Source organism: Diospyros lotus, chromosome 2, assembly GCF_014633365.1.
Source record: "Diospyros lotus cultivar Yz01 chromosome 2, ASM1463336v1, whole genome shotgun sequence".
Lineage (NCBI taxonomy): Eukaryota > Viridiplantae > Streptophyta > Magnoliopsida > Ericales > Ebenaceae > Diospyros > Diospyros lotus.
Genome location: NC_068339.1, coordinates 15430256 through 15447113, shown reverse-complemented (window position 1 = coordinate 15447113; position 16858 = coordinate 15430256). Strand labels below are relative to the sequence as shown.

The window sequence follows — 16858 nt, the reverse complement described above, 5'->3', positions numbered from 1 at the left end:
CAGTAACTTGGAATAATTTAATCCAAAAGCATCAGCAAACAAAACATATTAAAAAAGATAGCAGCAACAGCAGCAGCGAAGAATAGACTAGTCGCTTGAGCCAAGGAGGGTATCCAACGTAAAATTTTGACACATTGTTCTATTGCATGGATTTGCATTGTTAATGTCACTTTTGTAAGTCAATTGACAATATGAATGCCATGCCACAGACTCTAATTAGTTAGGATAAGGAGCAGTTGATGATCATGATGAGCATAAATATAATTATCCTTATACAAAACACACTCAACCCTTGCAATAGATTTTGCCTACTTACCTAAAAGCTCACTTTGACAATTGTAAATATCAAACATTTTTGTTTCTTTTTCAAGCTAGGATCATTTTCCAAAAGACATTCGCTCAGCCACTAATTTTGCTTCAGCCTTCACCTAATTGATGACAAACCAGTTTGGGCAAAAAGTTCATAAATAAAGCATCACACAAACTTTAACATACCATTGTGGAAATTTCAACTTAAAACCAAGTGAAATTACTATATCTTGGACGGCCGGATCTCTTGGATAATTAAGAGACAGAGAAAGCAAGAGTTGATAACCAAAAGCACAAAAAAAAGCATTAAGAAGTACAAAACACGAAAGGTCTAAACCCATACATGCTGATGAATACAATCATGGGTACAGAATCCACATGTCATCCACAAGGAGAAAATGTTTCTAAAGTTAACTCCTCAACACTAAGAATTAGATCCACCTCAACCCCCTATGCAATATCTACTTTGTGGTGATTATTGAGATATGTAGGGTTGTGATCGATTGCAACCATTAAACTTGTTGTAGTGCATCACATCATTATCTAGTCATAGAATGTCTTATATTCTTAGCCAGGTAGTCTTAAGCTCAAACAAGAAGCAATATGCATTGTCAGATATGGTACATGCATTAATTATACAATCAGTTAGGCAAAATATAGGGGCAGTTTCATTAATTATACAATTATTTATAATATACAGTTAGGTAGTTTTTTTTTATGTGTGCAACTGTCCCATATGAGTAGTTACCATTTGTAATGCAAATATGTGTCAAATCCAAATAACAGTCAAGGAGTTTTACAGTCCAAACTTCATAGTATTAGAACATTTCTGATTAGAAAATTCCTCCATTGTCCCAATGGTGTCCTTCACCACAGTAGTCTTTACTTCCTCTTCCTCTCATATTCCCATTGTTCTTAGTTCTAATGGACATTCAGTTATGATGTTCATTAGCGGCAGAAAAAAAAATGACTATCTTAATGGTGAAACCCCTAAATCGAATTCAACATATTCAAAATACAAGACATGAAAGGAAGAACACAATATGGTTATGTCATGGCTTGTCAATTCCATGACATGAAGTCAAAGAAAATCTCATCCTCCACGAGACGGCACAAGAAATCTGAGATGTCACAAATGAGACGTATTCTGACACTAAAGACACAATGATGCGTTGTTAAGTAGACCTCTCAGTCACTCAATATTTTAGTCATCTAACTAGATATTGGTAGCACAGTTAGGCAGTTTTTTTTTATGTGTGTAACTATCCCATATGAGCAGTTACCATTTGTAATGTAAATATGTGTCAAATCCAAATAATAGCGAATGAGTTTTACAGTCCAAACTTCTTCATTGACCAATAGCAATATATGTTGTAGTGCTTTTAACCAACATACCCTTCACAAAAGCAAAGAATCAACTTTAAAAAATTGAAGAAAGAATGAATGTCTTGTGCAATTTAGAGATAAAGCTGTTTAAAATACTGAACATCTTAATGGAGAAAACGACACAAGATTAAGGTTCATATAACTAAGAAGTACAAAATTAACTAAAAGTTTATAACCAACATGATAAATTGAAGTATAGAACAGATGACAATAGCAATTCACATGTATTCCTTGAGAACATGTAAAACCACAGCAAAAATATTGATGCAAAACCAGAACACAAAAAACAACTCAAAACCACTCAATAAACTCGAATCAAAATCAATAATTAACGCTAGTTTCAATTACAATCTAAACTAATATATATGGGAAACTAATACCTATAATCCTTTCCTAAAATTCCATAATCCCAATCCACTTATGAATCTAATGGAAGCGAATAACAAAAGGAAACAAACTAAAATTAGGAAGCAGAAAAAAATAGGAAATACAAAAAGAAATAAAATAAACAAATATTAATTCCTAGTATCTACTTTTCTGTCCTACATCAAATATGCTGTAGTGATGAACTACTGAATAAGCATTTTAAGGACTTGGATCCCATGTAAATGTCGGAAGAGGTGATGGAATGAGGCTAGACTTCAATCCAGAACAATTTATTGAACGACTAATAATAGAAATAGTTCTTTTTTTTTTTTTTCTGATAACAGATTTAAACATATAGTCAGAGGAAAGATTCCTGCAAAATTCTTCTCTTTTCATATATGTCGAAAACTAAAATCCCACCACACGACAAAATTCAACCACATAACAGGAGATTCTCAATGACAGACATCAATTTTTTCCATAATTAAGGAGTCTTCAGTGGTAGTTTTCCATAACTTTCACCATGTATATTCAGCAGTCATACTCAAGGAAGCAACACAGACAATTAACTAGGTAATATACACCACATTGGAAAATGAAATAAAAATCTATACAAAATTGTAAAATAAATATCTGCAACTACTTGAGATTAGAAAAAGAATTCAGAAATTCAGTTTAGTTTCAAAGCTGATTCCTATTGCACTCCCGAGTTGCAGGTAGGCAATAGTACACTAGGTTCAAGAAAAGATAACCCATCAACATTATCACCAGCTGCACAACCACCACCAAGGTAACTGTAGCCCAACCCCACACTAATAAGCACAAAGTAGGAGAAGGACAAAGGAAATCTCAAACTCTTAATATTTTGAAAGAATTATGCTCAAAATCCAATGAAATGTAAAAACTACCAATGCTGTTGTGGTTGCATTATGTCAATACAGCAATAAAAATGGGTACTGTTTTTGCATGTTATTATGATTCTATTCATCATTTGTGTTTTTACAAGTCATCAGCATAAATAAACCAATCAATCAAATTTTATTAATCAAATATGAGAGCTAACAATTGAGTCGATATAGATTTTGCCCCCAATTTGCCCACATGAATATCTTCACAATATTTCAGAGTAACATCACAATATTACATGCATGCATACATACATATATATATCTCAAGTGACGATCTGACAATCAATCTTCATGAAAGCACAAATATGTCAGTTAAAAAAGCAAATAAAAAGAAAAAGAATTGATGAAGTCAAAGTGAAGAACCAAAATATGTCAATAACAGCTTCTTTATTTAGCCATCCTTATACAAGACATATTCAGACCTTGTAATAGCCTTCGCCAATTTATGTTAACAATCATTTGACTCTGAAATTAATTGATAAACAGGTATTCCTGTTTTTTGGCTAGGATAATTTCCAGGAACAGACAACTTATTGACTTTGTAAATAATGAACAACTTTTTCTTTTCATTGGATTAATCATTGCCACTGCTTGGCCTAGTTGAAAGTAAACCAAAAGAAAATTAAGCAGAAAAGGTTAGTAAATAAAGTATCACACATGCTTTACAACCTACCATTGTGGCAACTTCAACTTACAACCAGTTGAACTTGTTATATCTTGAAATAGTCAACCCCTTGGCCATTAAGAAACCCGGGGGGGGGGGGGGGGGGGGGGAGTAAGTAGGAAAACCATAAAAATTTGATAATGTAAAAGAAAGATTAGTTATCAAAAGAAAAAACTTTTCCCAGAGCACAAGCAACAAGAACCATTCAACAGATTATGATTAACGCTAACTCCTCAAATTGAAAATCGAAATCCCCTCTCATTATATAATTTTGCGATGGTTGTCCAGATGACTATAAAAGAAACAAAATAAGAAATAAGAACCAAAAGACAACTTTCAGAGAAATGCCCTCAACCATAAGACAGCGTCTCCATGCACCGATGGATGGTCATCCAGGGGCGAAGAACTATTAAGTCAAAATCACAATCACGCAGGTGCAGATCACAGACCTTCCTGAAACTCCTATGTGCGATGTTGTAGGATACCACTTGACCAGCTATGTACAAGATCATGCATAGCTCTCCTTCAACTTCTCCACCAACAAAGCAGAGCAAGAAATATGGAGAAGATAACAACCCCGGAAATGCCGCTGCACCCACTTGAAGGTCAACACGATATTTCAGAAACCACGTAGAATAGTCTCTCTGCATCTCAAACACATCAAACTGTGTATTGCGAGGTTCAGAAAAGGAAACAAACAACAAACGACCTCCAGACTCCTCGAAACGTCGAAGCTCTCTTGAACGGGAAACAGGCATAGGCATAGGCATAGGCATTTCAAGCACTTTAGCTCGATTGAGATCATAATAAATTGAAGTTTTCGAGCAAGAAGGCCAGTGGATCTTGCCGTTCAGGAAGATGCCATTTTCAAATAGTGCACCACAAGAATCAACAAATGATGCAGTGGATAGGTCCCATTTTCTAGTATCAGATGAATAAACGTCAGTCTGATAAGGAGAATTAGGCGAACCATCGGCGCACACACAAAGTACTTTGTAATGAAGAGACACAGATGGATCAAATGCCAAGTTCATGGAGAGTATAACGTTATATTGTTCACGGGAACTGCGAGGCCTGGGGATGGTGGTATATCGTTTTGTCGTAGGATTGTAAACGTAGTAACAAGTGTTACTAGAATCCATCATGGAACTAGAGGAAGAGCAAAGCAACAAGCCACTACAGGACTGGGAAATTTTTATCCCTAAAGGATCACTTACGAAATCAAGTGATATCATGGGTTTACGACGGTTCGGTAGGGGCTCATTGAGGGAAACGAAATGAAACTTGATTCTGTTAGACTCGAGAGCAGAGTACCTTCGGAAGAAAAACGAGGAAGCAGATTTCGGAGGCTTCCAATCGAGAATGAGCTGAGGACTGGAAATGAGAAGGCGCCACCTCCAGCAGACTAGCATGAATCGGAACAGTGTCTTTATTGGTAGACGGATCAGGATTTGCTTCAGGAGGTCGTCGTTTCCGGCGACCAGTTCGGCACTGGGACACGATAAGGGCTTCCTCGGCCCTCGCCGGTGGCTTCGGCCAGTGCGTGAAGCGGAGGAGCGGGAGGGAGGCATCGTGATCGAAGGGATGAGGGTTTCGCCATCCCTCTCGCTGCTGAATGCATATATAGAGAAAGAGATGCCACAGATACATGGAACCTGGGCAGGTGGTAGTTGTGCGCTAGGAGTTGATTGCTTTCCTTATTCGTCGTCTTCTTCCATCTCCGGCATGCCGCATTAAATGAGTTTCCTGTTTTCCGGACGAGCGGCGAGCGGGAAGATAACCCACTCAAGAGCATCCTTCCACGCTCACTATACTAACGGTAAAGCCTCGTCTCTTTCCATTTAATTCCTATTTTTTTTTTTAAAATAATAAAATAGAATAATTTGAATGGGCAATAATGATATTTTCCACAAATTTTTTACTTGAAATTACCAAAACAGCCCAGCTTTATTTTAAAATTTACCGTGACGGGTTTTTGGCCTTAGGCCAAGTAATTTTGGGCGTGAATTCATTAAAATTATCATTATTTAATTTAACTTTTAGTGTTTGATCTAATAAATATTTATATATTTAATGTAATTATTGTCGTTCATTTAACACAATCATTACCGTTTATTTAATTTAAAACAACCGAACTTGTTATAAATAGTAAAAATTAAGCATATTAAAAATTTAACATAATTATTTATTTTAAATCACAGATTTTTGTCGTCTTGTAAATAATTTTAAAAGTGTAAAGTTGTCAATTTATTAACTTTTTCTATGATTTTTAAAATTTTATATCAATTTACAAATTTTAATATAATGTAAATAAATATCACTTCAAGAAGAAATCAAAATCAAACTCTTAACATATTTTGTTAAATGGTCATCCAATGTCAAAAACAAAAATACAGTAATATGTAACATGTGTGTTCTAATGCTAAAAATATTAAATGACCAATATAGACTTTAAAAGGTAAATTTTATTTTTTTCTTCAATTATTATTATTATTATTTTCTGTGTTGTATCATTACAAAGATGAAAGATGAGGTTGGGTTATAAAAGTAGGAAGATATATTTTGTAATCTCCAAATATGAGTAAATCATAAATGAGAATAATTTTAGTTAGCTAAACGAGGAATAATATATGATTGTTTATTAAGTGATAGGTGCATGCATCAATGTAATTTTTCAGTTTCAATTAATTATTACAATGCAGTGACCGGATGGGAGGATGCAATGGATTTCATTTGATGCTATAATATTCAGCAATCTAATTATAGCATACAATAATATAAATTTATATAAAAAAATCGCTAAAATCAATTCAAGCCATAAAAGAAGTTACATTTGGAACTTATCAAAACAATGTTATCTTGATAAAACTAGCGTTGTTTTGTAATCTTTTATTTTTATCAAAACAACGTTATCTTAATTTACTCATTATAACGAAATTTTTCTCTCACTCTGTCAAGTCTTGTTAAAGATAACAAATTTAGATTTGAAAATAAGAATGAATTATTTACTCGAGTAACTGATAGACTTACTCAAGCTATAAGAAGACTTACTTGACTAACTTGTGAAAAATAAAGATTTTTGGAGATCCGAGATTTTAGTTTTCTAATGTATTAATGTATAAATAATTTTTTCTTATTAGTCAGCTTCCCAATGTATAGTTTTTTTTTTTTCTTTTTTAGAGGTTACTTGACTTAGTGGTTAGTTTCCTTATGAAGGTTTCGGGATCAACCTTAAATCCCATTGTAAATCAGTTTTGTGTATGCGAACGAGATTACCAAAAATTTTTATATAGTATCAAAGCCACATTCTTTCGATCTCAATGGAACCCTAGTAGCTATCTCTATTCTCTTCATCATAGTTTTCCTTTCTCCATAACTATATTAGAAGTTTGTTTTGATTCCACTACCTATCCCAACAAAACCATCGAAACTCCAATTGCACGTATCTCTGAAGTCTACTCCGTGTAGATCACAACCATTAAACTTAATGGTGATAATTTCCTATGTTGATCGTAGTCCGTTAAGATGTATATCAGAGAGCAAAGAAAAATCGATTACCTGACAATAGATTATGGAACCAAATCCAAAAGGTTGCACATATGCAGCTTGGGATGCCGAAAAATTCCATGGTTATGACTTGGTCAATTAACTCTATGGAATAAGACATTCAATCCAATTATATGTGCTACTCAACTACAAAAAACCTCTAGGACAATGTCACCTAGATGTATTCTAATCTCAACAACCAATCCTAGGTATATGAAGTCATTCTAAAACTTGGTGAGATATTCAAGGTGAGGATAGTGTCATTAAGTATTTCCATTCTTTTAAAACATTGTGGCAAGATCTTTGATCTTTTTAATGATTATGAGTGGAAGTCTATTGAGGATTGCAACCATTATAAAAAGATGGTTGATGCTAATCGTATTTTCAAGTTTCTTGCCAAGTTAAATGTTGAGTTTGATGAAGTTAGGGGGAGGATTAGTGGTTCGGCACCCCACCTAGCCCATTACCTTTAAGTCTTCCCACTTGAAGGATTTTTCAATCCTATCACTTTTACTAGTGAAAATACAACAAGAATTTTATCACAGTTCACCTAAAAATCTTGTACATAATGAGTTTTAAGTCTCAACTCAAACCTTTGACACAATGAGTTTTGAGTCACAACTCAAATCTTTGACACACTGAGTTTTGAGGCTCAACTCAAACCTTACAACAAATATCGAGATAAATAAAGTTTTATCTTTACAACCCAGATGAATTTGATAGCAACAAATACCTTACCAGTGGTTGTACAAACCTCTTATAACAGCTTAAGGTGAGGAGAGCCAAAAAATGTAAGACTTCTTATTTTCACTTGCTTCTCCTTTACATCCTACAACGTATATTGATCTTCTTTTGAAAGCTCAATCAAAATCTTTTATCCATCACTTGTGCTTCTATGTGTATTGTATCTCTTGTGTCTTGTGTGTGTGTATATCACTATCTTTCTTGTCTTCAAACACATGTTATGTATATCAAGAGATAGAAATTTGACTGTTTATAGCCATTAGAGACAAAATTTAAAAACATGTTTCGAAACATAGTTCATGGATTTCGAAACAGTACAAATTTACACTAATGTTTCGAAACATATACCCCATGTTTCAAAACATTCAACCTTTTACAGCTGGACTAGCACTTGAGACAACACTCAGTGGGAGACATAATCTTATGGGATCTTATGGCCACTATGAATATTTTAACTTGCTCTCAAATTCAAATTTGAATTTGAATTCTCAGGTGATGGAGATTAGATTAAAAAATCTTTGAGAGACTTTTAGATGAAAATAAATATATAGAACAAATGCATTTCAATTTTTAAATGCTTGGCTTACAGAAATGACAGTCATTTCGAAACATATCATGCAAGTTTTGAAACATTGACCCCAATCTCATAGATGTTTCGAAATATAACAATACACTTAGAAAAACTTTGAAACCTTTTCAAGAGAGTTTCAAAACAAGTATAAATAAATGGTTTAACAATGTTTCGAAACATAGATATTAGGTTTCGAAACATGATGCATAAATTTTAGGTTTTTCAAACTTTTGAACTTTCGAGCCAAAACCTTTATTGCATGTTTCGAAATTAAGAATGCTTATTTCGAAATATGAGATTAACATAATTGATTTTTCATTCTAAGACTTGTTTTTCATCAAACACATTTTCTCATTAATCAAAAAATATGATACAACAATTGGTATCCAAATTTTTTGCTTATGATAAAATGCGGAAAAAATTAAGAAAAATACATAATTGTGTTAATGAAGTTTGATTGATGTTAAGAACTAAATGTTTGATAGTTCGTGAAAATATTCTTTGTGATACTAAATCATTGATAAAACTAACATAATCTATTTGTCCCAAGAAGAATTCAAGAAGCACTTGATCATCCAAATTCGAAATTAGCAATAATGGAAGAAATGAATGCCTTAAAAAAGAGTGTCACATGAGAGATAGTCAACTTGCTACAAAATAAGAGACCAATGGGGGTGAAAATGGGACTTCACAAAGAAATGTAGGACTAATGGAAGTGTAGAATGATACAAAGCAAGACTTGTGGCAAAAGACTTTACATAGACCTATGGAATAGACTATTAGGAGACTTCTGCTCTAATAGTAAAAATAAACTCTATTTGGATATTGCTAATTCTAGTTATGAATTTCAATTAGCCATTACACCAGTTAGATGTTAATAATGCGTTTTTAAATGGAGACCTGGAGGAGAAAGTATTCATGGATCTTCCACTAGGTTTTGAGAGCAAACTTGGCAAAGATAAGGTGTGTAGGCTAAAGAAATCCTTGTATAGTCTCAAGCAGTCGCCTAAAACCTGGTTTGAAAAGTTTGGAAAAGCAATCAAGAGTCACGTGTACATCCAAAGTTAGGCTAATCACATACTACTTTACAAGCACCAAGAAAAGGTAAAATAGTTGTTTTAATTGAATATATTGATGATATCATCATAACAAGAGATGGTAGTGTAGAAATGATAAAGTTGAAAAGAGAACTCACTAGTGACTTTGAGATCAAAGATTTAGGGGTATTAAAGTATTTCCTGGGGGAAGGAATTTGCTACATTAGAGGAAGGCATCTTTGTTAATCAATGTAGGTATGTGTTCCACTTACTTAATGAAACAAGGATGATGCGATGCAAGGCAGCCAAGGCTCCAATTGAACATAATTTGAAATTTCAACCTGCTGTTGTTGAAAATGTGAAGGTTAGGGAAATGTATCAAAGGTTAGTTGGAATATTGATCTACCTATCACACACTAGGTGTAATACCCCAAGTCAAAATAAGTAATATATCGAAATATCTCATATTTTATGATGTTAAAGAGTCAAGTTCAAAGATTTAGAAGACAATTTAATAATGTCAAACAACCGAGTTAATGGAAGGAAGTACCCTTGAACATAAATGTCTAAAGAAAAGGGTATGTCATTGACGAGCGTCCCGAGACAAGATTTATGATGCTAAAAGGAATCAAATTAGAGACAATTTTCGGTACAACTAAAATGCAGCCTAGAAAATTAAATGATGGTAATGGATCTCTAAAAAGTTAATGGAACCTTGAGGGAACTCTGATTTTATGTAAGAATCAACCCTGAAGTGGTTTCGAGATGAAACAAGGGTTCTGTGAGGACACCAAGGTAAAAAACGTGCTTATCGAGTAACTGAGAGTTGTTAATCTTGGATTTTAAGTATTTCAATGATTATTAATTCAATGTTTGAGGGAACAATTGCAATTAAGAAAATACCCAGGTGAGATGATCAAGAAATTTGGGAATTAATTGAGTAATTTTCTAGGATATTATATCACAAATATATTATATAGTTATAATATAATAGAAATATATATATAATACATATATGTGTGTGTGCGCAGTGTGTGTGATGGTCAAGAATTGTTGCAACAAGTTGATTTCTTGGTCAAGAATTATTGTAGAAAGTATATTATATATATATGATGACTAAGCTTGGAATTTCTCGGCCAAGAGATATATGGTTATATTATATAGCATGCGCGTGATGGCTAAGTAAGTGAAGTATATATTATATGTATATATTTATGCGTGGTGCCCAACCTGAAAGCACCTATAAATTGAGGGAGAAAGGAGACGAAATGGGGAGGTAGAATCAAGAAGAGGGAGAGAAAGCAGTGGCCAAGGGTGCCAATTGGCTAGTGGTTGGTGGCTGGAAACGACCAGAATTGGTTGTAACAATAGGCGGTAACCATGGCCGTGAGCAGATGCAATGGGCGGCCGACGATAGCGTGCGATGGCACGCGGATGTGGGCGATAATAGGCAGTAGTGCGCGCAGAGGTGGCTGGGGTGCTGCATGCACCAGTTGGAGGCAGTGCGTGGAGGGAGGAAGGAGAAAAAAGAAGAAGAAAAGAAAAGAAAAAAAAAAGAAAAAGAAAAAATATGAAGAAATAGAGAAAATAGTGAAAATGGGGAAAAGTCTTTGAAAATTTCTAAAAAATTCTAGAAATTAATTTGGGACTAAAGGAGCAAATTATTCAAGCACGCATTTCAAGGTACCAAAACTCGATTTTATGTAAATAGTTTTATCATGTTGTCATGCCTTGTTATGCTATATATCATGTAGATTGCATGAATGTTGATGAGAAATGCATATATTCATCGGTGAAGTTTATTTGTTATGCATTGTATGTTTATTTGGTGACACAGGAAATTGACAGTTTATTATGAATGTTATATTACATCCCAGCCTTGGAAGAGAGGTTGTAAAATGATGGTTAGAATGCTATGTTGATGAATGTTCCGACCGCGGAAGAGAGGTTGGAAAATGGTGATAGCAAAGGGATTCCTTGTGGTCACTAAAGGAAGGTGAATAGATGATGTTATTATTGCATTTTGCATTTATGCTCCATTCATGTTTATTATGAATCCCTTACTTAGATGATTCAACATTTAACTTGGACCATACCCGTGGAACATTCAAACATTCTAGTTGAGGCTTGCAGCAAAGGCAAGGAAGTGGTTGAGATGTAACAGCATGAGATGTCATGTCCGATGGATTTGGCAAGTTGTCCCTGTATTTTCTTTCTTCATGAAGATTTAGTTATGTTTTAGTCATGTTAAGAAATTTATGTTCCGTTGATGAGCAGTCTTGTAAAATAAAAGAATGTTATTTATGACGAATTATGAGGAACGATCATGTAATACTGTTATGGTTCAATGTTATTTTTGAGGTTCAATTCTTAGCTTTCGCATTTTATATTTATGATAATTTTCATTCGAGATAGATGAATGAAAATTTTGGGATGAATATGAGGAATGATATGATTTAGCGTTAGTTTTAGAAAGGAAAAATTTATTATCCTAAAATTGTCCTAAGTTATAATATGTCTGAGAAAGTGGAGTGTTACATTAGGACAGACATAACCTTTGTTGTAAGTGTGGTAAGTCAATTTATGCATTCTCCTGGTCAAGAACACTTTGAAGCTATGTATAGAATCCTAACATATTTGAAAGGAACTCCAGGTACAAGAATATTTTTCAAGAAACGAGACAAGATATAAATAGAAGCATATACTGATGCAAACTAGGCAAGAAGTGTTGTAGACAAAAGATCTAATCAGGTTACTGTACGTTTGTAGGAGGTAACTTGGTTACTTAGAGAAGTAAAAAACAAAGTGTGGTAACTAGGAGTTGTGTTGAAGCTAAGTTTAGATTAGTTGCAATGTGCATATGTGAGATGATGTGGTTCAAGAGATTTTTGGAAGAATTGAAGATTTCAACTTCATCTCCAAAAAAGCTCTATTGTGATAATAGTGCAACCATCTTCATTGTTCATAATCCAATCCTCCATGATAGAATAAAACATCGTGAAGTTGACAAATATTTCATTAAGGAGAAAACTCACAAAGGTCTTATTTGCATGACATATATCCTTACCTCCAGTCAAGTTGTTGATATTTTGACCAGAGTACCACACAAGACACAATTTGACAGTTTAGTAGGTAAGCTATCAATGGAAGACATTTTCATACTAGTTTGAGGGGAAGTGTTGAAATTAGTTGAAGAATTAATAGCTTACTCGTGTAATGAAGAAAACCTACTTGAGTAAGGATGGACAGTTTATTTGAGTAGTGATAAAACTTACTCGAGTAAGAATGAATTGTTTACTTGAGTAATTAAAAACTTTACTGATGCGTAGTGAGAAATCAAAAACAACAATTCAAGTGCAGAAATTATAGACTAAAAACTATGTCAGATTAAAGTTGGAACGATAATATGAAACTTAAAGAGTTGAGGAAAACCTCATATGTTGAATTAGGCTAAAAATGATTGTCTACAAAGGCTATTTATACTAAGATTATAATAGTAATAAATCATAGTCGTTAATCATAAAGAATCCTTCTAATCTAAGCTATCCATCTATATTAAAATGTCACGTCCTAATTGAATGACTACTTATTTGTTAGGAAAACTATCGAAAAGAATTATATTTAATTGTGTAAATAATATAGTTAAAAGTACAACATATTTATAGACAACCTACCATTGCGACAACTTCAACTTAAACCCAATTGAACATATCTTGAAATAGCCAATCTCCCGGCCATTAAGAAACAAAATGGAAAAAAAGGGCGTGGAAAGCCTAAAAACCTTAGTAGTGTTTTATAAAGATTACTTCTCAAAAGATTAAAAAAAAAAGAAAAAGAAAAGCTTTTTCCTAGAACACAAACAAGAAAAATCACCAATATATCCTCCACAAGGAGACAATTATTTTAAACAGACCATGACTTAAGGTCAACTCTCGAAAATTGAGAATTGGAATCCATCTCTCACTATATAATGTTTACTTTGTGATGGTTGTGTAGACATGCATACGTCATTTTATACTTGTTCTCAATGCATCACTTCATCATAGTTTCTCTTGCATGTTTAGTTAGGAAGTCAAGAATTCAAATTCATTATGTAAGCTACTAGATACGACACACGAGTGATGTTGGAAACCATGCAATTTCACAGGAAGCAAACAAATTTATAATCAATTAAAACTGAAAACCAAGAGAGGAAAAAGACATTTTTAACTGTAAGGGCAAGAAAACTAGAAAGGAAACAAAATTTTAAACAAGAAATGGGAGAATAGTTTTCAAAGAAATACCCTCAAAAAAAAAAAAAAATAGTCTCCCCATGCATGGATGGATGTTGTGATAATCAAAAGGATGTAGCTTCAAATTGCAGACTTTTGACACTCCTACTTGTGAAGTTACATGAAATAAATTTACCATGCATGCACAATACCACACACGAATCTCCTTTAACCTCATCTCCAACAAAGCAAATCGTGAAAAAGCCAAAAGTTAATGAAAATGCCATTATAACCACTTCGAGGTCAATACTGTAAAACACAAACCACAACGAATAGTTAGCTACATCTTGAACATATCAAACTATGTGCACTATGAGGTTTAGAAAATGCAACAAATAGTAAGAGATTGTTTAATTGTGAAAAATGATTTCTAATTTTTTATCTCAAATTTTCTATAAAATCTCTAGTTTTCATTTTTTATAAATAATTTGATGTTGATGGCTCAAGGTAGAGTACTCAATGGGCTAAGGTGGCCCCATTTCGCCATACCAACCCCAGGAAAACTCTGAATCCATGCCTAGATTATTTGTACAAATAGACTTTTTGGGTGTTAAGATCCAGAGTTGAGAAGGAAATGACCCAGATCATACGCTAAGGTCCCTAAGCAATCACTTAGGGGAAAACAAAATGATCGAGCAATGATAACTAGGAGGTGGGCTTGGAAACAACCATCCTTTGAAGAAAGCATAATAGCTCATTAGTCTAGCTCTATGGCACCGTAAATGTATTAGGGCTCAAGTGATTCACTGAAGTGATAAGACCTTGAAAGCTTCTTTTCAAGAGTCGATAGTGGGACGCTTTGTCAATTGGGGAAGGTTATTGGTGACAACATGTAAATATATCAAAAGTGAGAATGCTGACATGAGTAACGAGAAATCCTATGAAAAACATGATTGCCAGCCAATGGAAGGTTTTCTGTGTTCAATCAATCTATGCTAGCAACAATACTATAATTGTACCATACTGCCAGGAAAGCATACCACCCAAACAAAGGATACCCTATCAGGCATAGCAAAAAGCAAGGTCAACCAAAGCAATCTACCCCAACACCCAAGCCAATATTGCCAACAAGGTGTGAAGCGACTACTAACTTGGCTAATAAAGAAATGATTGTCCAGGGCTTCGCCCTTTGAATCTTTCCTATTATTTTTCCCCTATACTGGCTATTTCTCAAGAAAAAGATTCATTTCTTTCCTTCTCCTTGAACAAACCTATTTAGTATAAGAAAACACACCATCAATAGAGTCCGGAAAAGACAAGAAGAAAGAAAGCTAAGAAAATCCTATCTTGAAGCAATTAGTTCACCCGAGAGTCACTCATTTCCACTTTCTTTCAAGTTAACTGCATGGGATCTTATCACACCAGCTGATTCAACGGGATCTTCTCTTTCTATTCCTTTATCTTTTATTACTGCTAGCAAGAAATCATAATAGAGTAATGACTCTTAGCTCAAAGAAGACCCAGGCCATGCCAATCTCTATTCAAAAGCAACTACACCAAGAAGGAAGCTTTCCATACTATCGACTAGAGAGCATTAAATGATTCTTGCCCTTGTTCCGCAATGGGCAACGATCCTTCATCTTAGAATTCTCGAGAAAGAAAGGTTACTAAGGCAAGTGGGGAAGCAAATCACATATATAAAGAGTAGGCATCAAATGTTGCTATTGAATGTGCTGTTGTTGGTAAGTGAATGAGCAATCTTGTCGTATCAGCTATGATGTTATCAATTGAATTAGCAACCGTTGGTACAATAATTGGTATTCAAATAGTCGTGGTTGGGATCTTCTCCGCGATCTTAGCAATTGCTTCCGAAATGGCTTGAGGTTCCCGGCTTTCATACAACAAATTATAAATATCTTTCTCTTTAAAGACACTCAAATTTAAAAGAACATTTGGTATGGATTCAATATCTACCCCCATTTTTCATATTAGTCAAATCCGAGGAGGCCAACCTAATCACACATCCAATTGCCAAAGCCAGAAACAAGCTTTTATTAAACAAAAAAGAAAGGTTAGGATTGAATTGAATTGAATTGAAAATCCCTTACCTTTACCACTTCGAAGTCTTTATGTTCATTAAACACTGTACCAACGCCTCACTCCAAGGATTCAGCTTAGGTTACTCAATTCCTTTCCACACATTCAATAGTTAAGAATAGAAAAACTAATTTATGATACTGAAAATAGAATATATGTTAAAAAAAAAGATATTTTTAATTTCTTTTGTGTAATTTATGCTAGAGAATGAGATGAAGATTATTTGTGAAAAAAAAAATTGAAAAATCGTGTTCTCCACATATCCAAACTCATAAGGAAAACTTAGAAAAATCATAAGGATCTATATTTTAGTAGCATCAAATTCGAATGATAAACTTGCAAGGATACGCATAACAACCATCTACTCACGTTGAGACTGTTAAGTTTTCACATCAATGCCAAAAGAAAGAAGAGCATTCAACTCCTCGTACACCTATTTGAAATCAATAAAATATTCAATAAGAGACATTTAATGTCTCTTAATGATAAAACTCCTCACTCACACACACACACACACACACACACACATATATATATATATATGAGAAATTACCATTGCTAGAATATAAGAAGGCCAAATAATCTATAAGACCTTTAACAAACTCGTAATGATTAACCAAACAAATTACCTCGGTGTCAATTAAATTTTGAATCTGTAAAAATGTTTTTACATCCTCTCTTAGCCAGGCCTTCTTTGTTGTTGCATCGGATAGTGGTTTATCAATGAGATGATCATCCTTATCAATGCTAAGTAGTTACACACACACAATTTTGCTCCACTCCAAATAGTTTTAATCACTAAGTTTATGTTTTGTGATTTTTGTTGTCATAGCATTAACATCAGAAATCACAGCCTTCATGTTTGTGTGTTAGCCATTGTGTTCATATGTGTTATCAACCATTACAACTCAAAGGACAATACTTCAGAAAGAGTAACTCAATAGGGTCACACCTCATAAAATAAAAATAAACAGCTTGTGCTCTAATACCTTGTTTTGAGGAAAAAAATTCTTTTTTCA

General features: G+C 33.9%; 1 protein-coding gene across 1 annotated transcript in view; it reads right to left on the bottom strand.

The window, feature by feature from the left end:
• LOC127795355 (F-box protein At5g07610-like) overlaps positions 1–5334 on the bottom strand; it is a 35123-nt gene extending 29789 nt beyond the window's left edge. Inside the window, exon 1 of the mRNA XM_052326976.1 lies at positions 4948–5334. Coding sequence (XP_052182936.1) covers positions 4948–5283 — 336 coding nt within the window. The 5' untranslated portion in view covers positions 5284–5334. The remainder of the gene's footprint in view (positions 1–4947) is intronic.
• Positions 5335–16858: the final 11524 nt, after the last annotated feature.